The sequence below is a fragment of the Venturia canescens genome, chromosome 3 (genome assembly GCF_019457755.1).
Source record: "Venturia canescens isolate UGA chromosome 3, ASM1945775v1, whole genome shotgun sequence".
Taxonomy (NCBI): domain Eukaryota; kingdom Metazoa; phylum Arthropoda; class Insecta; order Hymenoptera; family Ichneumonidae; genus Venturia; species Venturia canescens.
Genome location: NC_057423.1, coordinates 7,421,428 through 7,449,195, shown reverse-complemented (window position 1 = coordinate 7,449,195; position 27,768 = coordinate 7,421,428). Strand labels below are relative to the sequence as shown.

General features: G+C 36.4%; 7 protein-coding genes across 13 annotated transcripts; 3 read left to right on the top strand and 4 right to left on the bottom strand.

Moving 5' to 3' along the window:
- The first annotated feature begins 964 nt into the window (after positions 1 to 964).
- Gip (hydroxypyruvate isomerase-like protein Gip) lies at positions 965 to 7,615 on the top strand. The gene is made up of 5 exons (XM_043414634.1): positions 965 to 1,594; positions 1,674 to 1,785; positions 1,871 to 2,043; positions 2,206 to 2,325; positions 2,557 to 7,615. Exons 1-5 carry the CDS (start codon positions 1,399 to 1,401, stop codon positions 2,742 to 2,744), a joined length of 789 nt encoding a protein of 262 aa, XP_043270569.1. The 5' UTR covers positions 965 to 1,398; the 3' UTR covers positions 2,745 to 7,615.
- Positions 2,789 to 10,637, bottom strand: LOC122408078 (palmitoyltransferase ZDHHC2). Of its 5 annotated transcripts, none has more exons than XM_043414626.1 (10): positions 10,123 to 10,637; positions 9,690 to 9,716; positions 9,515 to 9,609; positions 9,218 to 9,338; positions 8,765 to 8,988; positions 8,557 to 8,701; positions 8,153 to 8,279; positions 6,898 to 6,984; positions 4,389 to 4,448; positions 2,789 to 4,038 (listed from the first exon to the last, which is right to left on the bottom strand). In XM_043414626.1, exons 1-10 carry the CDS (start codon positions 10,244 to 10,246, stop codon positions 3,972 to 3,974), a joined length of 1,077 nt encoding a protein of 358 aa, XP_043270561.1. In that variant the 5' UTR covers positions 10,247 to 10,637; the 3' UTR covers positions 2,789 to 3,971. The 5 variants fall into 5 exon arrangements, with proteins under 5 accessions (XP_043270561.1, XP_043270562.1, XP_043270564.1 ...); XM_043414627.1 differs by having other exon boundaries at positions 8,557 to 8,686; positions 10,123 to 10,636; XM_043414628.1 differs by lacking the exons at positions 2,789 to 4,038; positions 4,389 to 4,448 and adding an exon at positions 5,388 to 5,515 and having other exon boundaries at positions 8,557 to 8,686; positions 10,123 to 10,636.
- Positions 10,638 to 11,652: 1,015 nt separating this feature from the next.
- On the top strand, positions 11,653 to 15,820 carry AnxB9 (Annexin B9). The gene is made up of 7 exons (XM_043414633.1): positions 11,653 to 11,777; positions 12,212 to 12,266; positions 12,842 to 13,223; positions 13,898 to 14,050; positions 14,209 to 14,382; positions 14,591 to 14,772; positions 15,056 to 15,820. The coding sequence occupies exons 2-7, from the start codon at positions 12,240 to 12,242 to the stop codon at positions 15,107 to 15,109; spliced, it is 972 nt and encodes a 323-aa protein (XP_043270568.1). The 5' UTR covers positions 11,653 to 11,777; positions 12,212 to 12,239; the 3' UTR covers positions 15,110 to 15,820.
- Positions 15,580 to 27,716, bottom strand: LOC122408079 (DNA repair protein RAD51 homolog 3-like). Its single transcript, XM_043414632.1, has 8 exons — positions 26,950 to 27,716; positions 26,730 to 26,803; positions 26,518 to 26,645; positions 26,194 to 26,300; positions 16,805 to 16,956; positions 16,447 to 16,578; positions 16,152 to 16,340; positions 15,580 to 15,902 (listed from the first exon to the last, which is right to left on the bottom strand). Exons 1-8 carry the CDS (start codon positions 27,098 to 27,100, stop codon positions 15,861 to 15,863), a joined length of 975 nt encoding a protein of 324 aa, XP_043270567.1. The 5' UTR covers positions 27,101 to 27,716; the 3' UTR covers positions 15,580 to 15,860.
- On the bottom strand, positions 17,152 to 20,004 carry LOC122408074 (protein asteroid-like). Its single transcript, XM_043414619.1, has one exon. The coding sequence runs from the start codon at positions 19,595 to 19,597 to the stop codon at positions 17,252 to 17,254; it is 2,346 nt and encodes a 781-aa protein (XP_043270554.1). The 5' UTR covers positions 19,598 to 20,004; the 3' UTR covers positions 17,152 to 17,251.
- On the bottom strand, positions 20,293 to 24,256 carry LOC122408076 (protein asteroid-like). Of its 3 annotated transcripts, XM_043414622.1 has the most exons (3): positions 23,822 to 23,838; positions 22,705 to 23,009; positions 20,293 to 22,627 (listed from the first exon to the last, which is right to left on the bottom strand). In XM_043414622.1, exon 3 carries the CDS (start codon positions 22,543 to 22,545, stop codon positions 20,437 to 20,439), a length of 2,109 nt encoding a protein of 702 aa, XP_043270557.1. In that variant the 5' UTR covers positions 22,546 to 22,627; positions 22,705 to 23,009; positions 23,822 to 23,838; the 3' UTR covers positions 20,293 to 20,436. The 3 variants fall into 3 exon arrangements, with proteins under 3 accessions (XP_043270557.1, XP_043270559.1, XP_043270558.1); XM_043414624.1 differs by lacking the exon at positions 23,822 to 23,838 and adding an exon at positions 24,240 to 24,256 and having other exon boundaries at positions 20,293 to 23,009; XM_043414623.1 differs by having other exon boundaries at positions 20,293 to 23,009.
- On the top strand, positions 23,901 to 26,491 carry LOC122408077 (uncharacterized). The gene has a single exon (XM_043414625.1). The coding sequence runs from the start codon at positions 24,102 to 24,104 to the stop codon at positions 25,383 to 25,385; it is 1,284 nt and encodes a 427-aa protein (XP_043270560.1). The 5' UTR covers positions 23,901 to 24,101; the 3' UTR covers positions 25,386 to 26,491.
- Positions 27,717 to 27,768: the final 52 nt, after the last annotated feature.

Below are 27,768 nucleotides of genomic sequence, written 5' to 3'. Positions count from 1 at the left end.
AATCTTAATTTTTAAATCCTAATTTTAATCTAATTAATAATATAAATGTGAGAGTGATTGTTTGTTTGTTTGTCCTTCGTTCACGCCTTAATTGAGCTACCAATCTACTTGATTTTTGTTATAGAGTTAGTTGAAAGGATGGAGAGTAACATAGGCTACTTTTGGAAATGGAAAAAAATCTGAGTACTGGAACACTCGTATTTTTATGCAAAATATCGTGCTTCCTTCTCCTCAAGACAAACGTCCTTAAATAGTGCACTGTTTCATGGTCGGTGTTTTATTCCTATTGGCTAAATTTATAAAATTACGACGCGAGCGAAGCCGCGGTAAAATTAAATAATTGACGAATTTCGATGGTCCATGAAAAGAAGATTAAAATCTGATCTGTCATCGCGATTTTAATGTTTGCTAATTTGATAAAAATTTGATGGGAACTGACAGGGTGGATTTTGTGATGAAAAAAGTGGGTCAATAGCCCGCTGCGCAGTGAATAGAGACATATTTACCAAAACAATTACTCGAAAGAGTCTCGCGGTACTTCTTCAAACTGGCTGTAATTACGGGTATATAATGACTTTTAATGAATTTCGATCCGTACCAGGGAGAGGCGAGTTTATTGCTCGTACCAGTCGCCGAAGCATCGCGTTTTTCTCTCATTTCCCTCACTAATGCCGCAACCACGAGAGGGCTCGTGAAAACGAAAAAAACGACACTATTTTAACTGCAGAAGTAAAAACGTAGTTGTTATTTCTCGATTGATTTATTTCGTTAATTCGAGGAATTCAATTATCTGCAGTTTCATTATCCCATCATTTGGAACCAAATCCTTCATAATATTTCGTTCGTTTTTTTTCAACCAATTTATTTGTGCGAGTAGAAAAGGAAATGAATCAAAGGAGGAATAAAAATCGGCGAACGCAACTCTCACATAACTTGTTGACGCTCGAACAAAGAATAAAGAATGCTCAGCGATCAGAGGGTCGCAGAGGTCGCCACTAAATGGAACAAGCAAAAACGTTAAAAAAAATTGAGGTTAGGTCAACTGTTTCTCTAACCATAATTTTTAAACAAAAAATGTATAACCTGCCGCTGTCTACGCAATAAAGCGCACGTATGAATGAACGGAAAGCTTTCGAAGTCTTTCTTTTTTATCGAAAGTGCCTGTTTACTTGAAACTATATTTTCATGGAATAATCTTCTCGAGAATCGTAAAACTTTGTAGTGATTTATCAACAACTCTGTCTCTTATGGCTGTGATGAGATTTCGTTATCAGTCTTTTTAAATTTACTCACGACTGATAATAAGTCGCAGGGAACAACAGTTCTAGGAAATTTTTCGAAGCATCGACATCAAGTAGTGAATTTGAGGTGTGATATTAATTAAATAAATAAATAAATATGAGTTTCAAATTCGCGAGCAATCTTTCTTTCATGTTTACCGAATGTCCCAGTATTTTGGGCAGATACAAACTAGCCAAGGAAGCCGGCTTCACAGCTGTGGAAAGCGGCTTTCCTTTGGGTTGTAGTATTCAAGAAATTGTCGAAGCTAAAACCAGTGCAAACGTCAATCAGATTCTGATCAATGTCTTTACCGGTAAGGTTATGTTCGGCAGTGAGATATTTGTAGGTCTTCAGCTGTGAAAGAATTCGTTTTTATTTGTTATCGACATCAGGTGACACCGCTAAAGGAGAATTGGGCTTTGCCGCTGTTCCTGGCAAAGAGACTGAATTTAAAAAAAGCATAGAAGTGACAATCGAGTATGCGAAAGCTCTGAATTGCAAAAAGTTTGTTCAACAAATCATTTTTTCATTGCAGTTATTGTCGATTAAATAATTGCAATGAGTAACGCCTGATTATAAATTGAAACAGGATTCACGTTATGTCCGGAAAAGTAGAATCACCCAATGCTTCAAATGACAGTGTTTATCGCTCCAATCTGAGGTACGCAGTGGAAAGATTCGAATCGGAAGGAATTGTTGGACTTATTGAACCGATAAACAGCATTACTGTACCTAATTATTACATGAATAGTTTTGAGAAAGGTTAGTTTCCTCAGAGTATCAAAAACAAAATTATCTTAATTTCTGAGATAGGAATTTCCAAATATAGTAAATTTAAAATCTGCTACCATTGGGTAGCTCAAAACTGCTGGAGAACAGCTGGAATTCCTCTCAAGCTCAACAATTCCTTCTCTTAATATTTAGGTCTGGCAGTTGTCAAGGACATTGACAGTCCCAACTTAAAATTGATGCTGGATGTCTTTCATTTGCAACATTCACATGGAAACATAACGCACACCATTCGGAATAATCTTAGCTACATCGGTGAGTTCAATCACAAAAGGTTGGAAACAAAAAGAGGCTCTCAAGTCCAAAAACACTTCTAACGACCCTTAGATATCATCAAAAATAATAGCTGTTCGTCCAGAGGTCAAAACTTGGCCAAGAAAATTGCTGGAATTTCACATTTTTCAAGTATCTTAAATTCAGGAAAATATTCTTAGAACTGAAGAAAAATCTGTAGGATAAAAAATCGCTTCTTATACTAAAAAATAGGTCACATCCAAGTGGCTCAAGTACCAGACAGATATGAGCCAGACACCTCAGGAGAAATAAACTACGAGTACGTATTCTCCTTACTGGAAAAAGTGGGATACAAGGATTACATAGGCTTGGAATACAAGCCTAAGACGAGCACAGGGGAAGGGCTTCGGTGGATTAAAAAAATGGGTTTTTCATTGTGAATCAATGAAATCGATGACTTTACAAGAATAAAGAGGTATTTGTCTAATTTTCTTACTCGTACGTTTTATTGTTCTGATATCATACAGATGAACTGTAATTAAATATATATTTCAGTATTGTTCTTTGTTTTGTTATTTTTTTTTGCTGAACCATCCAACTCACTCTCATACTCTCTGAATCTCGCACAATTTTAGTGTTTTTTTGTTGCAAACATCGGACACGTATTATTCCTATGGAATAATCTACAAAAACACATTTTCCTTTTTCCATATGCACAAAAGTTGGGAAATTTTCCCTACAAAAACCGTAGTAATACAATTTTTTTGCTTTTAGTATTTTTTCTCTGTTGTTTTTTAGTGTTAGGGCTTGTTTTCGTTCGCACGTATTTAAAAAATGCACACTTTGATACGCAAGCTAGGAATTCTTTGAAATATGCCACACATTTACGGATATTTCCGTAGCAAATTGATCGCGTTAAAAAAAATTGGTGCGTGACATTTGTTTCTTTGCTTTTGAGAGTCATTAGAGATCCGAATTTTTTCGGTGCAGATGATGCAAAAGCTCCCTATTTTCGATATAAAAAAAACAAATGCAATTTCAACCACTTTTCTTCATTCAGTCGTTATTCGCGTAACGATAGGTTATGTTTACAACCGCGTAAGTTGTACGTGTGCCTCTATTTCTATAAAAAAGAAAAAATCATCGTACGAGAGATCCTCAGGCAAATATGTGCAAAATTATTTTTCTCTCGGTGGATTTTTCAACGAGAATTTCAAACTTCATTATCTCAATGTAATTCCACAGTTTGAAACGATCAACAGTAACATGATTTTTTTTTCAACCAGAAAAACGATTATTTCGGACAGTTTTGCCCCTTTTCGATACGTCACTTGGGCCGATTTGTTCATTTTTCTTTGAGCTTGGCAGTAAAAGAGGCGAATCATTGAGCGCAAAGGCGAATTATTTGAATTTGTGTTTCCTTTCAAAACGAAAAACCAAAAATTTGGCTCAAGATCGCATTTAAGAATAGTGGCTATAAAATATCTTTTTTTTCTCAGAGATCGATTAATCCTCGACTGACGGATGTTACTTCAGGCACAAAGATGAACAAGAAAACGGAAAATTTTCTTTTTCCATTCATCTTTTATGATCTTTGATAAACAATAAATATTTATAACGCTCGCTCAAAGTATGGAGTTAATTAAGGGCTAGGATGTTGATTGATGTCAGACAGCTTGCGTCGGATCCACCAGAGGCTCGTTAGCATCTATTGTAGGCCCTACGACAGCGGTGCTACGGAAAATTATCGTTTTAATTAGTATCTTATGTCAAAGCAGTTTGATATTTGAAGTTCTCATGGGGAAAAACGACAAAAATGTTTTTAGCTATCGCAAAACTGTTCTACTCCAGCACGTTGATCTATGGACGTGCAATAAAGGCATTCAGTGGTATTATTAATTAATGGACCTCAATTTGAAAAACTTTGAAACTCAACAATTGGCGTGATTAGGTATTATTTTGAATTTTAACTCCATTTCTACGTTTTTTTTTGGAAATGTTGAAATAATCGATTATTTTCTGGAAAATGGGAATGAGCTGAAAATCTTTGGAATTACACTATCACAACACACACAAAATATTACCCAGCACCGAGAGCCAAAATCGTAGCTTCCTGTACCATGCTCATTTGATCGATGGTGTACCTAAGGCGAATAAAAAAAATTCACATGGAAAATAAAACCGAAGGAAAAGAAAAATGTAGCAAAAGTTGGAGCAAGCGAATAAAACTATAGGAAAATTAGTTTTCATGCCAGAAAATTCAAATGATTAATTTCGAGAAGCACAATCGGAATCTGGGAATAAAGAATTGAGCTGGATTTTGGTAGAAGCAGGAATACCGTTGAAAAGTGGATTAATCGAAAATGGAAATAATTCGCTGAGACTGTAAACCAACATTTTTTTCAGTTCGTTGTTATTATCTTCTTTTCTCTTATCGTTTGGTGCGTAAATACACGAAACGAGAATAGTTACATAAGCCAAATACAGTGAGCTGTTAAAAAAGAAAAATAATAATCGTTGTACGAAGCAAATGAGCAATGAAGTCTTGGAATGTTTGTCATGAACGAACATCAAAATCTCTCAACGGAGGAGCAAATCTATGCGATATTTGGAATTTGTTCAATCAACGACTACGAATCTTGCACAATATTTTTACGCATACACGAATAATAATGCGGTTTTAAAATAAAATACTTAACAATACAACTAAACTGTTCGGTTTGTTGAATGGTCGAATAATGAAAGATCTTAGTCGACTCCTGCCAGTCAATCGATTATTGGTCGATTCAATTCTGATTTGATAAATTCAGAATAAAAATGTTTGAGTCCTTATGGTCTCTCCGAGCGATCTTTGGGCTTGGATAAACACAGCCTCGACTGGACTACATCTAAAGCATGGAATTTTAAAATCGAGGCTCGAAATAAAACTTGAAAAAGTGGTTTCTAAGCGATCGACGGAGAGCAAATAAACGTGGAAAAAACCTCAAAAAAATTCGAGCGCACGAATACAAAGTTTCTCTTTCTTTTTGTTGTTCTCGCCTTTTCGTTGTGTGTTCGGAGTGTCGAAAACTACAAAATACCTGAACGAGACCGAGCGCCTGTCGGTGAATCGAGCTCAGTCTCATCCTTCCAACGTTAGGTCCCACCACCCAACAGAGTGTGAGTATCTTCGTCGCACTGCCGCTCAGGAAAGTTTATTCCATCTCCAAAACTGTAACCCACACCCCCACAAATTGCTATTTCTCTCCACACTTTTTTCTTTCGACAAAGAATTTACATTTATTTCAATCTTTTTCTCCTTCATTTTCAATTCTTCCTTCTTAATTGTGCCTTGTACACAAAAAAAAAATCTAACAAGAATTAAGGCAGTTCGACGACCGGAACGAGAACCAAACTTCACGTTCATTTATCTCATGTATTTCATATTATTTTTATTTATTTTATAGAAATTAATAACACGGCGATATAAAAATCATTCAATTTTCTTCTTTTAGCCAAAAAGTTTGCTCTAATCATTTTTCAAAATGAAAAATATTTTTAAATCAAAGCATTCAGACATTCAAATGGAATAAAATGTTTCAAATTTGAAAAATGTGGCAGAAAATATGTTTTAAATTGTCAAAGGACAATTGGCCTTTTCATCCGAGGGTACAGACCGAAGATAACTGCGACGAGTTACAATTCCAATAATAGAAATACAAATAAAAATAATTCCAAGTCTTAATGGATTTTTCGGATTGTAAATACAAAGATTATTGGTTTCAGCAATTATAAAATGGGTCGATAGAACTACCTTAGATAAATACGTTTTCTATCTAAGAACCAGATGCACAATACCTTTTGAAAAAAAAAAAACAAACAAATGTTAACGATGCGACAAGAATCATTTTCCATCTTGTTTTTAAGATAATTCAGAAAATTTCTAGCCGATGACCTTTCTACGCTACCGTTAGTAACGTTGACAATACGCCATGCAACCAAATTTCCTTTTCTCTATTTACTTCGACGAATAATGCTAAATAAATTTAAAAAAAATTGGTAATTTCGATAAAAATTGTATAAAATATTTGAATTCGTAATAATTGGTATTGAGTAATAAAAAATTAAGGGCCTATCGATTGTCAACGAACCGAGTGTCCGTCACGATACACTTTTACGATGTGAAATAATTGGTCCTACGAATTGGAGTGTCACTGGAGAAATCCGACCTCATCCACGACGTACGAATGGCCGAAAAAAGAAAAGCAAGCTTAACGAGATATGGAATGGACGAAAAAAAGTTAAACAATAAAGAATTTCGGGATGAAATGACCGAGGAAACGATGCAGATGAATGAAAATACTGTGAAGCGTGAAAAAAAGTTGTTGAAATTGCAAAAAATTTAGTGCGAATAAGCATAGGCGTTGTGGGAATTGGGAACATGCCATTGATGACTTAAACATTCGTAAAGACGAAAAAAAATTGTTTTTACAAAGCATCGAAAAGGTTTGGAGGGATTTATTCGTGCACATGCAAATCCAAATATTTTCTAATGAATTCTCACTCGAAATCAATACATTAAAAACCCAAATGTAACGCTATATTATGTCTGACCTGTTTTGCGTACTGCCCATCGAGTTGTAAGTATTGGAGCCAGCCTGGTGCTGCGATCGTACAGGATAGACCACTCCATTCCCGAGACTAAAACACAACCGTTCCAAACCCCCAATTTCCCGATACTTTAACTATTCACTCATTTTTTTATCTAACGTTTTCATCTTTTTCAAAAATTGCCTACTTTTTCCCCCACTTTTCACTAAAATCGCGTTTTTTTCGTTAATTATTCCCGTACACTGGACAGTCCGCCTATTCGTGTACACTGCCGTTAGACTTCAGTCGACAGAAATTATAAGCGTTTCACTTTTTTCATGAATTTGGCTGCGACTTCAAAATCTGTCGATTTTTGTGTTTTCAAAATTCTCGAATAATTCAAAAAAATTGATAAAACTTAATTTACTAAGTTCTTTCCTTGGAGGGAAAAATTTTAGGATTTTTTTCCATCTTTTGCAGAAAATATTGATTGATTTGACGAGAAAACAATACTGAATTCCATGATGTTTCCAAATTTCCCAACGACAGTGTGCATCGAGTGTATTTACAGTACATTGAAAATAGAACTACAAAAGTAATGATAAATAATGTTGAAAATTTCAAGAAACAATGTAAAAAATCCTATTTTATTATGACAAATAATAGTTTTTATTTTACGAAATTGGATCAACAGTACTTTTCACTAAATCTGCTTAATTGCACCGTTTAAGCACTTTTAAAAGATAAAAAAAAACGTGAAAAAAGGCCCACGAAGGACGAAAAAATTGCATTCGTGATGTAAAATACAAAGAACATCGAAACATGTGATGAAAAAGAAAAAAACAATGAAAAAAAGCGTAAAAGCTTTTGATTTACAAAATACAATGTTCATTTCTAAATATTGACGAATAAGAATAATTCTCCAACTAAATTTCAAACACAGTGAATGTAATATAGAATAAAATGAGGAACATTTAGCTGTCGTGCAAATGCACAAAATGCGATGATCGAGGACAAAAAATGAGGATGAAAAAGATCATTTTGAAAATGAAACAAAACAAATGATTTTGCTGTTCTAACAGCGAAGATTCATAGCGATGCAGCAAAACCCACGTTTCTAGCCCGACGTTCCTGGATCGGTATTGTGCAATTGGCTCAAGATCTGTTTTTACATTCCCTTGATAAAATGGCTCAATTTTTAATAAAAATCTTCATTTTGGCTCAACGATACGCGAAATGTTTTAAGTGAATAGAAAAAAAGGATCGAGGCGGAACTCACCTAGTGAAGACTGGAAGGAACCACAATCGTGCATTATCGCCAAAAACTTCTTGGAAATTATTGTATTTTCCGAGACTGAAACCGTCCTTATCCTTGCCCATTCTAAATGTGGGCGGTCTGAAGGCTTCTGTTGAATTCGCAAAGAAAATTAACAAACGTTATTAGTGGGAGAAATTGACATTTTTCGCTACTGAAATCAACGGTTATAATTACTTCCAATTATGATAACAAATATAACTTTGTTTTGTTGAAAAATTACTTTGAGTAGAAGCCGAAAAACATATCAAACAAAGTAAAAAAAGTAGACTTTGTTCACCGAAAATAATTGAAAGACCCAAAAGATTTTGGGTCTTTCAATGGTTTTTTTTCTATGCAAGAAAATGTGAATAAACGAAGCAATTTACCGAGTGTCGATCTGTTGTGCACAATGAGGTAGCAATGATAGAAGAAGAGAGAGTTGAGACTGACTGCAAACATGAGCGCAACAAAGAATAGAAACAGAAGATGAAACTTTCCCATGTCTTTGAGCTCGCCCTGGAATGCGTAAATCTGATTTTTAACACAGTCGAGTCTAGTACACTTTCATTATCGTTTTTTCACGAGAACGCTCACCTTCCAAAATTGTATGAAATATTGCAATGAAGTAGCTGCTATGAACATGCAATAAAGGAGAGCGTACGCCAGGAACAACATGAAGAATTTGTAATTGTGAAAACCGACGCAATTGTTAACCCATGGACAATGATGGTCCATTTTCAATACACACGTCTGACAAACGCTGCAATGATGCGCTCGATCTGGTTTTACCAGTTGACATTTCTCACAAAACCGGATTCCTGAAAAATGAGTCATAAAATCTTGAATCAAATTTGTTCTAGTCAAAATAATTTTGTTTCTTTTCTATCGTGATTTCACAAAAAAAAATTTAGCTACCAAGAACAGTAACTTCTCATCTATTTTCCTGCAAATACTTCCTTAATGTTTTCTCGTCAATGATTCTGAAGATTCTTCCATTTTCGTGTTTATTTTCAAACTCTTATTTCATTCATACAAATCATTAGTTACCTCCTTTAATAGTGCGATTTGTAATAGGAAGGTCCTGTGCGAACCTGTCAAGGATTTGACGTTGAGCTTCTTCCGTCTCAGCCTGGTGCAATTTTTCCATCTCTGCCACAGGTACTTTGAACTATAAATTCATTGAAGAAAGTTATTCAAGAATTTTCATTTGGATTTTCAGATAAATCTTATTTTTCCACAATTCAATGATATTTTCAAAACACAGAATTGCAGTCGATTTGAAAGAATATGAAAGAGAAAAAAACGTATTCGTATCATTCAAGCAAAAGTTGAATAAATAATTACCATGTCCGGAATAGCGACGAGTTCTGTAAATACAGTCTGCCAGTAAGACCACAGAAATTGTAGGAAAAGTATGTGGAAGAAGAAAAGATAAAAAGCTGAAATATCAAGAAAAGACCAATTTAAAAAACGAACGAAGAACAGGCAAAATGAATGAGAGACAAAAACAAGCCAGTACCTTTTTGTACGTAACTGTCGACAGTATCTGAAAAAATAATGCATCGATGAGAAAGAAAAAGGAAAAAATTGTAAAACCATATTTATAGAACACGTAGATTAAAAAATGAACAAAAATACGATGTTGAGGACGTGGAAAAACGGGAGCAAAGTTTTCAAACGTCACGCATATGAATAAATATCCGGTTTGTTCGTGTATAAAAAATACAAATATCGATTTTATCAAGTTCTTCTATATAAATTGAAAGCACCTATCGTGCCCGCGAGGAAGCTCGATCGAACGTCAGTCTGCACACTGCGGTAAAGGGATGGAAAAAATTGAGAGGTTATAATCGCACGGAGACGTGTAAAATGGAACTTGTTAGAAAAAAAAAAACATCTGAGAAGAACGTGCGTAAATTAGAATGAAAGAGGTCAATTAACTATAAACTCACAATAACATAGCTGTACGACGTAGGCGTAATAGGACCAGAAGACGATGGTCAAGATAAAAATAACGGGAACCCACTTAAAAACCTTGACGCACCACCAGCACGAACCACCGTTATGTTTCCCCATTATCCTTCCAAATAACAAAAAAAAACGGCACTAAAGTCCTCCGGGGAGAGTGATTTCTTGAGGGATTGGCATTATTTCATACGTGCCCGATCCATCACATTATGAAAAACTATACACGGTCTGACAAAACGCGTATTTATTGTCACGGTCAAAAGAATATTCGATAAACGCGTCACGATAATTGTCATACATAACACCGAGTAAACACTGATTTTTCGCACTACTCTGTCCTTCCGTGTTTCGTGCTCGTGTGTTTGTGACACACCGAAGAAGAGCAGTATTCGATATCTCGTTGGTTAGTTTTGGACCCGACCGATCCGAATTTACGAGCGCGCAGCGCAGCTCATACGCACTGCTCGCTGCTGCCGCCTCTATGCTCCTGCGTGAATAGACCTGTAACGGCATCTGAACAAAAAAATACGCGCATGCGCCTCAGCCGGTTTTTAACTGCACTTTATTTTTATTTTTTCATTTTATTATGCACCCGAAGTGTTATGTATCGAAAATGTAAAGAGTTACCGCAATCCCTATACGGATGACCTTTAGCGAACGAAATTTTTTTTTCTTACAGCACCAAGACACCTTCGTCTATATTATGAAACAAAGGAACAAAAAGCAATCCGAACGATAAGGAAATCCATTTTTTTGTAAATATTTCGTTCGTTCATCAATTTCTTGCTTATATACGAGGATTACCTCATTGAAACTATTTCTATCCTCGAGCCTTTTATTTTCTACGTATTCGATTTAAACCTCTTAATGATAACATGGTATGCGGCGGTTTAGTTGGATTATCGGTAACGTATTTTTTCTTTTATCTCTAAATAAATGCGTATCCGTCGTGCGAGCAAGGTCTTTGTGAACTGAGATAAAACGAAGACCTTTCGAATGTATATAAAAGTATGAGAAATTGGGTAAAAAAGAAGATCGGACTGTTGGAAAACAAACAATAATGTGAAAACGAGGAGGTTAAAAAAACGAGAAAAATTTTTGCTCTTCGGAAATAAGCAAACTATTGATGATTAATCCATTCGAATCTTGTCTAAAAATAATCGTGGGCAGGATTTTGAAATAAATTTTGAAAAAAGTATTTTTTAACGCTCCAAAATCCATCTTCAATGCGTACAGTTATATATATAGAAATAATTAGATTGATTGATTACGCATTGACATACGCTGAGCAGCAGCTCCATCGAATTCGAGGTTTATTTTCGCTACGCGCCGCGAGTTCGCATGCCGATTTCGAGAAAAATAGCTGGAAAGAAAGAGAGAAAGGAGGAGGAAGAAACAGAGAACGAAACTCGAATGACTCATGATAGACGTTTTTAGTAAATGTCGATTCGCTATCGAAACGCCGGTTTTTCCATCGTCCCTCTCGCTCTCATGAATCGAACGCTCTTTCTTGTTCCGTCGCACACCGAGAAAAGGGGCTGCGTGTGTGTAAAACGTTACTCACCGTCGCAGTGGGTGTGACGCTCTCTTTGCTCGCTTTTGCTCATTCGATCGCCGGTTGTCGAAGTGTTTAGAAGTGGTAGGTCGTTTTTTTATCTATCTTTATTTGTTTTTTTTTTCGTTGCTTCGCGCATTCCCACATCTTATCGTTATAACGTAAATAATTAAATCGTTTCAAATATTTGTGAATATACTCGCCAATAGAGTAAACCGAGGTCCATATATTGGTAATTTCTTATCAGCGAATATGCTGCAGCCAATAAATAGTGTTTTTTACTCGTGTCCAAATTGAGAGATTTATTTGGAGAGTAAACGATTTCGTTTTTACTACGCTTTTCGAAATCGATCGTTCAAAAACTGGAATATCCTCGAGCCCGTGTTTATTTGTGTGTACGTGTGGTGTTTACGCGTCACGTGCCGGTCGATATTTTCCGCTCGCCAAGCGAGAAGTGCCCCGTTTTTCCTTGAATTAACGTTTTCAAAAAAACTCAATTTCCTGTTCATTGTTTACAGGTGAACCGAGACAAGCAACTAAATCAACATGTCGCAGCAGTACTATCCTTTCAAGGTCAGTCTCCGACTTTTGCTGCTGCTTTTTTGTACTTATTTCTTAGTGAACTCTCTGCTATAACGCCCATCCACGTCCCTGACCCACTTGTTACACCTCGAGTTTCTGCTGGTTAGATCCATGGTTATTTTCGTACCAAATAATTTAGTTGATTTTTATGATTACACGCACGGTGTTTATCATGTTTTCCAAATCAAATAAAAATACACTTTTATGTTTTTGCATCCTTGTAGAGTCCTTGAACGACGAAAACTTGAAAAAGTGAAAATTTTTGAACAATGATCCTAAATAAGATATTCATATTAGTATTTGATATAAAAAATTTCCCAATCTCGAACATTTTCGATATTATTGGTATTATTATTGTATCTATAAAAATATTTTACGGTAAAAAATATTTCTTTTTTGAAATAAATTCCCGTACAGATTATTAATAATAAAGAAAGCAGAGAATGAAATTTATACAGGGTCAGACCAATAAAAACGAATTACTGTCCCAAACGAAAAACTAAAACGATTAAATAATCAATCGTTCCAACAAAATTCCCCAAATGAATGAAATTTTTTTTATCTAGTGCACCCCGACGGTGTATCCTGCGGAGCCATTCGATGCCAATGCGGATGCTGCAATCCTGCGCAAAGCGATGAAGGGATTTGGCACTGATGAAAAAGCCATCATCGACGTCCTCACCAGACGAGGAATAGTTCAACGTCTGGAAATCGCAGAAGCCTATAAAACCCTCTATGGCAAGGATCTCGTAAACGACCTGAAAAGCGAACTCACCGGCAAACTCGAAGATGTTATCATTGCTCTCATGACTCCTTTGCCTCACTATTACGCCAAAGAATTGCACGACGCTGTCTCTGGCCTTGGAACAGATGAGGAGGCGATCGTTGAGATTCTCTGCACTCTGAGCAACTACGGAATTCGAACGATCGCTGCTTTTTACGAAAATCGTAAGTAATTTCGTTTTTCACCACTTCCAAGAGCATTATTTCAAATTTTTTATTATGAAACAAACTCCGCTTGCCACTTTTTGGAAAAAAATGACATTTTTTCCGTAATATTCTAATCTATTTTTCAAATATTTAAAATAAATATTATTACAAATTTTTCGTAATCGAACAAATTCTCAAATTTCGTTCCATTTTTGTTAAAAAAAAATCAAACTCAAAAATAATATTTCTTCAAAAATTAATACACTCTTACAAGAGTGTAAAGTTAAAATTTTTTAAAAATATATGAAAATATATTGAGAATGCAAATTATCAAGAACGACGAATCTCTGTGTCAGAATATTTTTTGTTATCAAATATTACTGTTCTTGAGATGACAGAGTTTCTATAAGTATGCAGCATATGAAAGACCCGTGGGAGTGATGTCATCACTCTTTTCTGACGAAGCCATTCATAGCGAGAAACGGTGTTTTGTCGGGCGAGCGTTATATATATGTTTATGACGATACACCTCGCATCATTGCCAATCAAGCGAGTCGCCTCTGCTCAACTGTATTTATCTATATCTGTAGGACGAAATATTTTTTTTTGCCAAGCTCTCCTTCAATTTTGAGTCAATTAGCCAACAATTGATAAGACTTTCAACGTTTTTATCGTCTCTCTAACAATTACAGTGTACGGGAAGTCTCTCGAGAGCGATTTGAAGGGCGACACCTCCGGTCATTTCAAAAGATTACTCGTTTCTCTGTGCCAGGCTAATCGTGACGAAAATCAAGGCGTCGATCAAGAGCAAGCAGCTTCCGATGCCCAGAATCTCTTCGAAGCAGGTGAAAAGCACCGCAATTTTGTACTTTGAATTTTCGATTTTGTCCTTTTGTTTCGAGGAATTGGACTTTCTTAATTTTCCAATATTTCATCGCATATTTCACTGATGAATATGAAATCATTATTTTATGGTTCAATGATCGTTTGATAATTTATTAAGGTGAAAAACAATGGGGCACCGACGAATCCCAGTTCAACGCGATCCTCGTGACCCGGAGCTACCAACAACTCCGACAAACTTTCCTCGAGTACGAAAAAGTATCCGGCCACGATATCGAAGTCGCGATCAAGAAAGAATTTTCCGGTAGCATTGAGAAAGGCCTTCTCGGAATTGGTGAGCTCGTCATTTGAATATTTCTAGCTGTGATTGATGTTCGAACTATTTCTAGGCCAATTGAGTCATTGAGATTGGCAGCCAGAGTTTTTCTTAACTTATAGATTTATAGGATAGCAAAAGCAATCAGTTTTGTAATATTAACTTGTAAAATGATAAAATCAACCATTGAATGATGTTTTCATTATTTTTCTTTTATTTCGAACAGTTAAGTGCGTCAAGTCGAAAGTTGGCTTCTTCGCTGAGAGACTCTACGCGAGTATGCACGGAATTGGAACGAAAGACCGTACTCTCATTCGCATAATCGTATCGCGAAGCGAAATTGACCTTGGCGATATCAAGAAGGCCTTTGAAGAGCGCTATGGAAAGTCACTCGAAAGCTGGATCGCTGTAAGTTTCAAACTGATTAAACTGTTCAACAAAATCAGCACGTTTTCACAGCAATTTGGCCTTGATTTATACGTTGAAAATTTATTTTTCTCCAACATTTCAAATTTTCAAATAACAAAAATTCGTGCATTCAAGTACATCAAAACAATTCAAATATTTCAATAAAAATCATTTCAATCTTTGTGAAGTTCCTGAAACATCCACAAATTATGTTCATATTTTAAGAGACAAGATTTTTATTGATCCAAAAAACTAATTGACCGTTTGATTTTTTGTCCTCCAGGGCGATACTTCCGGTGACTACAAAAAAGCTCTTCTCTCTCTCGTCTCCACATAAATTGGTATGGAAAAAAGTAAACAAAGCCTGATTATTGTGTTGGAATTTCGTCGGAAAGCTTGTCGCCACGCCAGTGTGTTCCAGTGAATCGCATCGTACTTTTAACCAGCTCAAGAAGCACAAAGCGGGCTTTACACCGTCCACAGAATCATGTTTCAGATAAATAATGAATTTTTCTTCGCGTAATTTTCCTAAAATTACTTCACTATAGGAGCGAGAAGTTGAAGAAATCTCGTCAATTAATTTTTGCATGAGCCAAGAATCTCATGAATTTTTCAGATCTGATTGATTTTTTACCAAGTTTTTTCAATCGTTTACAAATTTACATTTTATCGAACGAACGATCAAAGTGAATCATCGCATTTACAAATGGTCCAAACCCAACGAAGCACAAACTCTATTACAATCGTTACGAAAACTCGTTTTTTTATTATAGAAATTTAACAAAAATTTAATAACTATCGCCTAAATCACGTTTTCGATAAAAGCTATTGCTTTTTTTTATTATACATGAGATATAACTTGTTTTTTACACCAGCAGTCTTGTACAATTGTAAATCGCCTATTATATATTTTTTAAATGTTTATATGCCAAATGGGGAAAAAAACAACTGAGCTGTTATATTTTGCTAGTTATTTTTCCATACAGCAAGGCTCTATATTTACTGTTTAAACATCGTGTGTAAAAGGAATAAAATCCAATGAAAAATACTGTCGGCAACTCTTTTCTTCTTTTTGAACTTCAGACATTTTACTGCGAAGAATTTTCATCCCTTATGCCATCTTCATCAATCTACAAATTCAATTTAAAAATATTTACTTTATAGTTTGTGTAATTTTTGGAAAAATGAATTTGAACGACCCCAATTCTTAATTGAGCACAAAATGTGCCTCCCAAGTGACAATTTCACAGGATTGCAGACAAATTTCAACATTAATGTGACAAACGTTTTTTGCTCAAACAATTGGACTCTTTCTAGTACCGGACGGATATTGAAGTTCTATTTCGAGAACCATTTGATCCAAGAGGATTTGAACTTACATGAAATTTGATGGAAATTTGTGGCACGCTTGAAGATTTAAGAATTCGGGCTGCGAAACGAGAATCGCTCAGTCGAGTGACCACCAATCTTCTGAGAGCTCTGTGAGCAAACAATTGGCCACCAGCACTCTCGTAAGTAATCTCACCTTCGTCGTCCACATGCGAACAAAGTTCGTTCACGATAATTACCTGGTTATAGGAAAATAACGAAAACGATAAATGGGTAGATAAGAATGTCAGATTGAAAAACTAGCAGGAAAAAAATTAAATTTCGAAATTCTGTGGCATGACTCACAGCTATTTTATTGCGAGAAGCAATTTTCTGCAGCTCGTCAACTACTCTAAAGTAAAATTGTGTTCTTTGCCATCCATCGGTCAAGGTGCATTGCACCGGGAGTGACAAACTGTCGAGGATTATTGCTTTTATCTGTGTACAAAAGATAATGGAAAAAATGATTGTTTTGTGAATAAATAAATAACTGAAATCAAGGCATCTATTAATTTTGTACAAAATACTGATGCAAGTAATCAAAAAGATCATGAATTTTGTGATTATCTAATTTATGCAGAAAATATTGGATACAAAAATGTACTGCATTGCGATTGAAATATTTTTGTTCAGTTTGAATTTTTCTGGATAAATTCTTACATACTTTTGAATCAGTGCGAAGGTATTTTTTCAAGCTGTGAATGGTAGAGATCAATTCATCGAGATTCCGGGGTGAGGAAACTTTGATTTCTTTCAGAATATCGTTCTCGTTTAGTATTACGTTTGGAAAACGTTTTTGGCATCCTCTGATTATGTCTGAGAAACAGAATTAAATGTTTAGATTTATTGGATTCATTATCAAAATCATTAAATCAATATAAATAAAAATGCATAAAGGGAATAAAGAAAATTAGTCGAATTGTTGATTTGATTTTGAGAAAAAAACTAGAGATTTCTACACGAATGGAGTTGATGAAGGATTGTTATACGAGGATTCAAATGACATTTCAGTATTTTTTGAAAATCAATAAAATCTTTATTTTACAATAATAAAAAGTTTTTACATTCATCGACCAATGTATTTATAAAATACATGGCCCATGAGTGAGAATTATTGTGTAGCAGTTCCAAGAACCGAGAACAGATTGCTAGGGTCGTGGAAATGTGTTTGTACATCGAAAGCGTCGTTTTCGTCCTCACAAATCATCTTTTCATCGTCGCTTATTTCTTTCTTTTTTTTCTTGTTACGTCGTCTTTTGGTAGCTTTATTACCAGTCGTAACAGGAACATCTTCTAGGATATTTTTAATTTTAGTGAAGAGTAATTTCATGAGTTTCGAAAGACTCGGAGAGTTTTCGAGAGTCACGAAAATGTAAGCTTCTACGTCGGAGCGTTTTTCAAAATTGGTGTAGAGATTGTAGAGCATGGTTCCATTGTAACATTCGGAAATGTTCGAATGTTCGTAAGGATAGCCCAAAAGAGAATTAAGTTGGATCGCAGCTCCGAGACAAGCTTGAAACTGTGCAAAAACGTGAACAATCGTAGAGTCGAATTTGTGGGGAGAGGCGACGAGTTTTTGATCGGGAAGACGATGAGAAATGAAGAAAGGAGCGGCGATGAGACAGTCCTCCTCGTTTACAGAGTCGACAGCTTCGATTACAGAACTTTCTTCTGCCAGAGCACTCGCAGGACTGGCAGATTTAGAGATTTTTCTTTTAGCCAAAATTTCCGTTATTTTTCTTTCGAAAGCTTTGTTAAAGCTTCTTTGAGATCGATGATAGCCAATTTTCTGGTCGATGACTCCGATGAGCATGGCCAAGAGAATAGCATTTATGTGGCAAGAATTTCTTGCCGGTTCTTGGTCACTTTTCATCCAGAAAAATATAGTTGCTACATAGAGTCTCCATTTCGCTGGCAGATCCTCAAAAAGGCTTTCTTTGCCAGTAATTCCTAGAGTATCATCGATGATTCGCTTTTTAATATCCATTTTAGTGGCTCCAAGTTCAGCGAGAGTTGGGAACTTTACCGATTGCGTGCCTGTCAAAATTTCTTCTAAACGGCATCGGTTAGAATTTTCTCCATCTCTGGTCAAGTATAGCAAGCCTGGAACTTGGTCCGAACGACCTGATAGGAGCAAACCATCAATGACTCGCATTATTTCCAAGCTGGTGAAACTCGGACTTGGGTAATTGAAGTCTTCTATCTGAGTCGAGGCATTAAACTGCCTTAGATTCATGATATCGACAAAATAGGAAGGAAATTCCCCTTTGGAATATCTCTCTGAGAACCACGATGGCCAAGTTTCCTCAATATTCGTGTTGTAATATGTTTTCCCTGTTTCACAGGTCTCTTCTTCGGTCTCCTGATCGGAGCTCGAATTTTCACTGTTCTCGTTCAAATCTTCGTCCTCTCTGCCCAAATTTTCGTCTGTGGATATTGCGGCGTCTCTCCATAATTGGGAAGATTCAAGAGTGTCAATATCACCTTTGAATTTGAAGAGTTTTCTGCACTGACGTCTGTTCATGTGCTCCCGGTACAGATTTTCGAATCCGAGTGGGACAAGCAATCTGCAAGGTGTTTCAATATAACCGTTGATCACAAGTTCTATCATATAAAGTGCTCTGCGACGACGTTTTTTACGCAATTTACTTAGAATCGCAGCAACGGCGTCATTAAGATTATAATTTTTCAACCAATGCAGCGTCGTATGGATTTTTCTTTGTTGTTCATTATATAATCTTTGATTCTGCTGCAAAATCTTGAGGGATCCAAAAAAAGCCTTCAAAACACCACCCCGAATGTAATCATTACCCAGAAGAATGGCTATAAGGGTAAAAACTGTGGCATCCAGGCCAGGAAATGATCGTAAAAGATTTTCTACTCTATAGATGCAGCAACGTTTCACATAACTATTTTTTTGCTTCACAATAAATGGATCTAGACTACTCATCGGAATGTACAAGACTCCAAAGAGGTAAAAGTCTGAGTCATTGCTCAGTACTGGACAATTGAGGGCTTTAGCTACACCTGCTATGTCAGCATCAGCCTCAAAAACAGCACGGCACATTTTGATTGATTTTTTCAGTAGAACATCCATATAAGAGAGGATTAGTGTTGTCGGCATGAATTTTTCCTGTGACGACGGATTGTAATGTTTTGCTGACTGGAATTTCTCTCTCATTCTAAGCTCGGAAGTTTTTTTTTTCTTCTGCTCCCTTCCGCCATCAAATATTACCAAAGGTGTTACTTCACATTTTGCGAGATCGTCGAAAAACTCGGAAACTGTGTGTGCGAATGTGTCGTGGTCCCCACCAAAGGCACAATTGCATTTTGAACCCAAGTAGAGTTGACACATCAAACTAAAAGCATCGATCACGAGATAACCTCCATGTAACTCGTACGGTTCAAAAAATCTGGACTTCCCATTGATGTATGTCGTCAATCCGCGAATTCCCATTGTTTTGTTATTTTCTATGCCACGTTAAAAGTTCGAGGTTACGTGCGTCGGAGGATTTTTATTAGTTCCACTCAGTACTCGCGGAATTCATTTTTTCAATTTTCGTTTCAATACAGAAGACCGCAATATTTTTTAGCCAGTTTAGCCAATTAGCAATTATTTTTTCAAATTGTATATATTCGTAATGCAGAACACTATCGAGGTTATATACTCCGACAATAACCAAGAATGTTTCGTTACAGTTTCCTTTATACTCTACGCAGATATTATCTCAAAAATAAAATTATTGATTTTTCGAATTCAAAAGTTGAAGTATGTTTTGCGACACGTTTGCTTTGGAGTAATTTTTTTAAAGTGTCAATAAACAATTACTGCAGGTTATGCATGCTTGACATTTCCACACGTTGCGTATGATAAATTTATTTTTCATGCGCACGCATCAGCTTTTTCCGAAATCGTAGAACCGCGTGGGTTCAAATTGCTTCAATGATCTCCCAAATTGATAAACGATACGTTCGGTTCAACAAAAAGTCGAAAGTCCGAAAAAAACAACTGTATACCCGTATATAAATGTCTTTTCTGTTTAAGGATTCATGCACGTGATAAAATTTTTATTTTGCACTGATAAAAAAATATTTCCATTCAACGAACAACGCTTATAAAAAAATCATTATCACGTTAAAACATTTTTTTTCTTAAGTATTTGATACTTGGATCATTATAAAAATATAATTTTATTTCATTATAAGAAATGTCAATGAATCAATAGGTTAGTTTAATTGCGACACATTCTTGATCGAACAACACACTGCGCAGTTATTTTCTTCAGTGTTAAACGCTCAAACTGTTACAATATTTTCGCACATATTTTTCATCTTTGCAATGAGCAATTGCACGAGATTCAAAAGACTCGGTGAATTTTCAAGGTTCGTAGCAATGAAGCTTTCGACATCCGTTTGTTTTTGAAAATCAGAGTAGACGTTGTAGAGTAATGTACCGTTGAAAAATTCCGAAATGTTCGGTCTTTCGTAAGGATAATTCAATAGAGCATTGAGTGCCATTGCGGCATCGCAACAATACTGGAACTGTGCGAAAACGTGAACAATCGTAACATCGAATTCTTGAGGAGACTCGATGAGAATCTGTCGAGTTGAGCGACGAGAAATAAAAAATGGTGCTGCGATCAGACAGTCTTCTTCGGTTACAGCATCAAGAGCTTCGATGATTGAACTTTTTTCAATTACATTTTCTGGATTCTTCGATCGTGAGAGTTTTCTCTCGGATAAAGTGTCCGATATTTTTTGTCCAAAAGATCTAGTGAAACTGTACTGGGATCGATGATAACCAATTTTCTGATCGATTATGCCAATAAGCATCGCAAGGAGCATAGCATATAAGTGGCGAGAATTTCTTGGCGGTTCTTCGTCACTTTTCATCCAGAAAAACATCGTCGCTATATACAGCCTCCATTTTGTTGGTAAATCTTGAAAAAGATGTTCTCGGTCAGCAATTCCGAGTGTATCATCGACAATCCGCTTCTTAACCTCCATTTCCGTGTCTTCGAGCTGAGCAAGATTTGGGAACTTGACTGTAGGAGTGCCTTCCAAAACTTTGTCAAATTGATGTATCTTGTAATCATTTCCATCTCTCGCGATGAATGTCATAGCAGGTATTTCATCCGTCCGGCCTGATACAAGCAAACCATCGATTACTTGCAAAATTTTGAAGCTCATAGCAATGGGGCAACGGTAATTGAAATCTTCCACGTGAGCCCAAGAGCTGCACATTCTCGAATCCATGAAACTTAAGCAATCACTTGAAAGTTCTCCTCTAGAGAACCTGCGATAAAACCATGACGGCCAATCTTTTTCGATTTTTGGATTAGTATATTTTTTTTCGTACTCATAAATTTCTTCTTCAGAACTGGAATCTTCGCTTGTGACAACTGGCATTGATCTCCAAGAGTGCCGTCGTGACTGAAGGGCATTGGTGTCACCTTCAAACTTGTACGGCTTCTGGCAGGATTCAGTGCTCTTATGTTTATGATACACGTCTTCAAATCCCAATGGTACAAGCAATTCGCATGGTGTGTTGAGAAAATCGTTTACACCAAGCTCGATCATGCTAATCGCTCTGTGACGAAGTTTTTTAGGCAACTCACTCAATATTTCAGTAGCAGCTCCATTGAGATCGCGATTTTTCAACCAATGGAGAATCATATCAATTTTATTCCAACTATTGGGTGGCATGTTAAGAGATTCAAGAAAACCCTCGAACACTTTATCAACGGTATGATCGTTGCATTGGAGAATTCCCAGTAGTGGCAAAACATCAGTATTCAGACCAGGAAAATTTTTTAAGAGATTTTTCCGTTTGTAGATTCTACAACGCCTGACATAAATGTCATTTTTTTTAACGATAAAACGTTCCAGAGTATGAATCAGAATAAAGGAAGCTCCATGGATGTAAAAACCTGACTCGTCACTTAGCACTGGACAATTCAAAGCTTGGGCTATGCCAACCATGATGGGATCAGCGTGGAAAACTGTATAAGCCATTTTTATTGATTTTTTAAGTAGAATGTCCTTGTAAGAAAGCATTAAGCTTATCGGAAAAAATAGGTTCTTTGACGACGGGCTGTAATGTTTCGCTGTCTGCAATGCTGCTTTCATTCGATCTCGTTCTTTTTTGTCTTTCCTCTGCTCCCTTCCACCATGGAATATTACCAAGGGTGTTACTTCACACTTTGCAAGATCATCGAAGAATTCAGAAGTGGCTTGTGCGAACTCGTCATGATCGCCACCGAACGCACTCCGACATCTCGAGTGAGCATATATTTTGTACATCAAACTTATACCGTCGATTACAAGGTAACCTCCGTGTAACTCGTAAGGTTCGGAAAATCTAGGATTTTCTGTAATGTATTTCATCAATCCTTGAATTCCCATTATCTCTCGTTTCGTGTAACACTCCAACGATATCGCACGAGTTTTGAATCAATCAATTTTCTGTGGTTCACGACCGAACGAACTGAAAAATGGTTGTTAGTGGTCTTCAATGGTTTAATTAATTTTTAATCGTATTCTGGAAGTAGATTTATTTCGTACCTGAACTTCTCGAGGTCTGGAGCTAAAACAATTATTAAGATTATGTGCAACAATGTCCTGACGCGATTTTGGCGGTAATCATTTGTTTGGAGGTGCGGCGTGGCGTGGTAGATTAGTACGATAGTATACCGCTTGAGAACTTCCAGCAACGCTCAAAGTCAAAGCAACATGGTTTTGGCCGTTTTCCAGCAAGCGACACTGTGGAACACTGTGTAACACCGTGCAACACAGTGTCGTATGGTGCCCATGTTATTTCGCTCTTGCTGGAACGCATAATGTAACACAGTGTCGCTCTGTGTCGCTTGCTGGAAAACAGGGTTTGTTTACAGTAGTCTCGTCACAACTGACATGATTCAAGTTTTAAATTTCTTTTGTTCCATTGCATCGTCGAATTACACCAAAAGTCGCATGTCAAACGGTCTAACACGGTCATCAAAAAATTCGCTGTCAATTTGTGCATAATTATCAGAATCTTTACTGAATGAACGAATGCAAATTGAATCACGAAATATTTCCTCCTTGTAAGCCTCTAAAAATTTGAAATTCCCGTTATAATATACGATGTTGACCTGGGAATCCCCGTTGCTGTTTTTTTTCATGACGCCGACGCTTTCGAGGTAATCGCGTGGCTGTCCCGAGAATCTACCGAGACTACCGATTTTGAGTATTTTACGATAAAAAATAAGCTGGAATATGATGGATTTGTTGAGCTGTTTTTATTAAAAATGGATTGATCAAGCGACAGCGGTGACGCGACACAGTCAGCGAAATTGGGTGTATAAAATCCCCAGGGGTTTCGTGATTGGTAGCATTCCCTTCCCTCGGGTCTTTTTCCATTCATTTATCATATCAAATCGAAAATGGCGGAAATGCTGATGCTGGCTGATGCCGGTATACCTATAGTTTGCTGAGAAATACCAAACGAATGCACACCGTTACAAACATGCATTACCAAATCATTTCTTTTTGGATCGAAAATGGCGTCGCATCACAGTGTACTTTCAAAGCACAGATATTAATACCGTAATTGACATGTTTTTTATGTTTAGTTAATTGAAATAAGCTTGAACCACGTTGGAAAAAACAAACCGCCAAAATTATGTTTTTGACCGTTTACCTATGGTGGTGCGATGCTGCTAAGGTGACCTTTCATGCGCGCGCATTACTCTACTGCGCACACTCTAACCAGACGGCTCCGCTAGTAAACAAACAGCCGGTGAACGTGTTTCCATGTTCGCAATGATATGAGCGTCGTAATTTTATATCTGCACATATTTTCTTTATATTCAGTAAAAAAAAAAAAACAGAGAGTACAAACTGAGCGGAATACGCATTGAACCAATTAAAAAAAAAAAAAAAAGAAATACTCGTTCGATTTACGTTCAATAAACAGAAAAATGGAGGAATTGGATGACGATTTGGAGGTAGAGTCAGAAATGGACGTGTATTATTTCGCGAACGCTTGTCACGTGTGTCGTGCCTACGGTAAGGACGTCCGATTGAAGAGATGTGCGAAATGCAAATCAATTGCTTACTGCAATCGGGAACACCAAAAAGAACACTGGCCACGGCACAAATCATTGTGTCGAGTTCTCAGCGAAATAGTAGAATGTGCCGGTTCCGTTTACGGGATTCATCGAACTTGGGAAAACAACGAGGAAGCCTGGAGTAAAATGAAAACAAATTTGGTACTTTTGATACAACTTAAACTCGGTCGTAAGTTTTTACCTTTTGAGCGAGAAATGTTGCAGTTTCCACGATCTTGTGAAATATGTCACGAAACAGATCCCTCCAAGTTGACCGATTGCACTGACTGTCCTGACGCCAGTTTTTGCCCCAGGCATTCGAAGGACAGTCGTCATTCGAAGAAGTGCAAAGAATCTAGACTCTGTTTTGAAACAAGCATTCAGGTGGTCGGTTTAGAAAAACGCAAATTTACAATAAACTGTCCTGAAAAGCTTCCTGAAAATATGGATCAAGTTATTCGCCTTCACGAGTCTCTCAATCAATACCACAATTTCCACCACTCCAGAAGAATTTGGAACATCATTCTTTCCAATCTATTGTCCAGGCCCTACACTTTTTTCTACTCTTTAGAAAAATTGCAACAAACAAAACTGACAAAAATGACAATCCACGTTATCGGTGCAACTATGGAAGAATTTGGGGATGTCAGTGACTGGGAATGTTTATTCCATCACAAAAATTCACTACTAGAGCTCCTAATCGTCTTTGTTGGGCCAGAAATGTGGACCGGCCCGCCTTACAACATGAGCCTTTGTGAGAATTGCACAAAAAACAATCGCAAACTCTACAGTCAAACTGTTCAAGGTTTATACAAGGAGTTTGCAGAGGAAGTATGGACAGGAAGCAAGTTCACAAAACCTGATTTTGCCATTGGATACAATTTGGGAATTCACGAGTGTGTTACCATCGAAAATGACACTTGGAGCTCAACTATACAAAAATTGGCTGACTTGGAATGCCCTTTCGCCTTCACTTCGTACACTGCCAAAGAATCAACAGCTGACCGAAAGAGAATCAATTTGATTCGTCAGAAGAAAGTTCCATTCCTTTATGCTGGAAAAAATCCGTTTTCTGGCTGGAAACCCTACAAAGATTTTGAATCCGAAAGCTATTTTTATAAGAATCAGTTTCTGACAATTTATGAAAAGTTGTAAAGCCTTTTATTTTTATCGGGCTTATAGAATTTTCCTACTTACATTCGTGCTGCATTCAAATCCGTGAATCAGCGAATTCAACAAAATTCGAGGAGAAATCTCATATTATTGTTTCTACTTAGTGAGTTTGTCGTTAAAGAAAGAGTGGAAAAGATGACACGAAAAGCTGAGTACAAAATTTGCATCTTCATCAAAAAAGAATTTTTTTTTTTTTTTTTTTTTTAAATTCAATTTCACATTCACAATCTGTTTTTTTTCTCAAGATGCGAATTTTAGATATAGTCAACGAAATATTTCATTGTGTAAGCTTAACAACGAAAAGATTGAAGCTCTTATACATTTATTTGTTCATTCTCAAAAAGCTTTACCAACTGAGTTCAGTTCAAAGTCACAGCGCAATTGAATTTATTATATCTATTTGCTAATTCTAAGAACTCAATGCGCAGTTGTTTTTGTTAAAAAATTCAATAACTTTGAAAAAATTCCATTAATTGGAAAAATGGAGAAACCAGTGAAAAAGATATTTTTCTACGATACAAATTTAATATCTGTAGAAACAAAAACAAAGACGTACATTCCCTGAACTCATGAAGCCAATCTCATAAAGAAAATACTACGAAAATTTGCATTGTTAAAAAAAGGCTTTGATTTTTCAAAATGTAAACTTTATGTTCATTTTTCAACTCGTCAAGTTTAAAAAAATTCCATGAGATTTAATACTGAAAAAATTGGAAAAAAATAAGAATAAAAGTATCCATTATTTTTGAACGATGCAAATTTTAACTTTGAAAGAAAAAAAATGTTGTACCTTGAATTCTACAAGATGAAAATCCGTTTCTAGTATCGATATAGAGAGTCTGGCTGCTGAGGCCTCCACAATTTTGAGGCAATTGACAATTGACACTTGTCTGAAAGCTTTAAACAAAGTTTTGATACCACATTCAGTCAATTTTACTACTGTATTTCACGCACAATAATATTTTCAAAAAAACGTGAACTAGCATTTAAGACTAATAAAAAAGCACAAAATATGTACCGATTACTTTTGTATTGAAAAATGGAAAAATAAATGCCCACAAAAATGGTTTCAATTTCACTTCTTTAAATATTTGATATTGTCAATAATAATTACCATATTTGAGTTTTGCCAGAACCGTAAGCTCCGCAAATTTCCGTAATGGTGCCACACCGAAAACCACCGTCGAGAATATTATCCAGATTTTCACAGAAAGTCCTTACATAATCTTGCTGCACTTCGTCCTAGAACACCAATATTGCACGTAATATACGGAACTGAGCGCTGAGCTTCGATTTTTTTCAGCGGGAAAATGGAATTGAGCTTACTTGCCAAAGATCGAGAGCTGATATTTCGGGTGGTAACGGAGGCGTTAACTTTTCATTGTGTTTTCGTGTCCACTCTACGGAAAAAGAATTTGCGAACTTTCAGAACAACAGTCGTGAAATGAACTTATTTTTCGATGATGAAAACGTTCCAAAATTAAAGTTTTTTCGTACGTGAAACGCACGGGTGTCAAAACATTTGCGGGATTTCTATTACACGTACCTCCTAAATTTTCAATATCATCAACATAGTGATAGCCAGATTTTGCGAGTTCAGTTTTTGCAGATTTGGATAATTTGAGCGTGGAAATTGGTTGCATCATTTTTTTGTGATTTTTTGTAATTTTACGATTTGGTGAGGGTCGTGTACACATGAAAAACACGTGATGCGTGTTTATGTTTGAGACTCAGTTGGAAAACGTAGAACGTCGCTCCAGTCGTTTTTTTTTGTCGGCGGTCGGCGCGCGAGGACCGTGCCAGAGAGAGAGAGAGAGAGAGAGAGAGGAATGAAGAGCATCTACGTGATATTGGCCGGCTGATTTTTTATTTCCGACTTTTTTATGTTTAAATTGATAACCGAATCTTGTCGGAAATGAGTTGATTAAAAAAATAAAAAAAAATTTCCAACTGTTGGAAATCGTGAATCATTTCTAAATTCCTGGTTGACGCGCAATTGTTCGACAATCCCGCATTTTTTTACGGATAAAAGATTTATCACATGTTCGTTCGTTAGAAAAATATGAAGAAATCATTTCCGAAAGGTTGTGGAATTTCTACTCAGAAATTTTCTCAAAAACTAATTCGTTTGAATTGTTTATTGTAAAAATATTTGATGCTAAAAATTTATGAACTATACTCTAAAACCATTTTTTATATTCGAAAGCGAGAATACGCGGAAATGTTGAAAAATATCAGTACGCGTCCTACTGTATTAAATCGAGTAAAATTTTCGTTCGATCGATTCGATCGACGCTCGTGCATGCTTGCTCGGGCTCGGGCTACACGCACCGGCTACACTACACTCTCCTCCGCCTCCGCACCG

Coding starts and splice junctions, on each gene's coding strand:
- Gip (XM_043414634.1), top strand. CDS start 1,399: ATGAGTTTCAAATTCGCGAGCAATCTTTCTTTCATGTTTACCGAATGT. Junction 1,595..1,673: donor TCTGATCAATGTCTTTACCG/GTAAGGTTATGT, acceptor TATCGACATCAG/GTGACACCGCTAAAGGAGAA. Junction 2,326..2,556: donor GAATAATCTTAGCTACATCG/GTGAGTTCAATC, acceptor ACTAAAAAATAG/GTCACATCCAAGTGGCTCAA.
- LOC122408078 (XM_043414626.1), bottom strand. CDS start 10,246: ATGGGGAAACATAACGGTGGTTCGTGCTGGTGGTGCGTCAAGGTTTTT. Junction 9,339..9,514: donor TCGTCGCTATTCCGGACATG/GTAATTATTTAT, acceptor ATGAATTTATAG/TTCAAAGTACCTGTGGCAGA. Junction 4,039..4,388: donor ATTTTGGCTCTCGGTGCTGG/GTAATATTTTGT, acceptor AATTTTCCGTAG/CACCGCTGTCGTAGGGCCTA.
- AnxB9 (XM_043414633.1), top strand. CDS start 12,240: ATGTCGCAGCAGTACTATCCTTTCAAG. Junction 12,267..12,841: donor AGCAGTACTATCCTTTCAAG/GTCAGTCTCCGA, acceptor TTTTTTATCTAG/TGCACCCCGACGGTGTATCC. Junction 14,773..15,055: donor CACTCGAAAGCTGGATCGCT/GTAAGTTTCAAA, acceptor TTTGTCCTCCAG/GGCGATACTTCCGGTGACTA.
- LOC122408074 (XM_043414619.1), bottom strand. CDS start 19,597: ATGGGAATTCGCGGATTGACGACATACATCAATGGGAAGTCCAGATTT.
- LOC122408076 (XM_043414624.1), bottom strand. CDS start 22,545: ATGGGAATTCAAGGATTGATGAAATACATTACAGAAAATCCTAGATTT.
- LOC122408077 (XM_043414625.1), top strand. CDS start 24,102: ATGGAGGAATTGGATGACGATTTGGAGGTAGAGTCAGAAATGGACGTG.
- LOC122408079 (XM_043414632.1), bottom strand. CDS start 27,100: ATGTGTACACGACCCTCACCAAATCGTAAAATTACAAAAAATCACAAA. Junction 26,301..26,517: donor TCTGGCAAAACTCAAATATG/GTAATTATTATT, acceptor CTTTGTTTAAAG/CTTTCAGACAAGTGTCAATT. Junction 16,579..16,804: donor ACCTTCGCACTGATTCAAAA/GTATGTAAGAAT, acceptor TTTTGTACACAG/ATAAAAGCAATAATCCTCGA.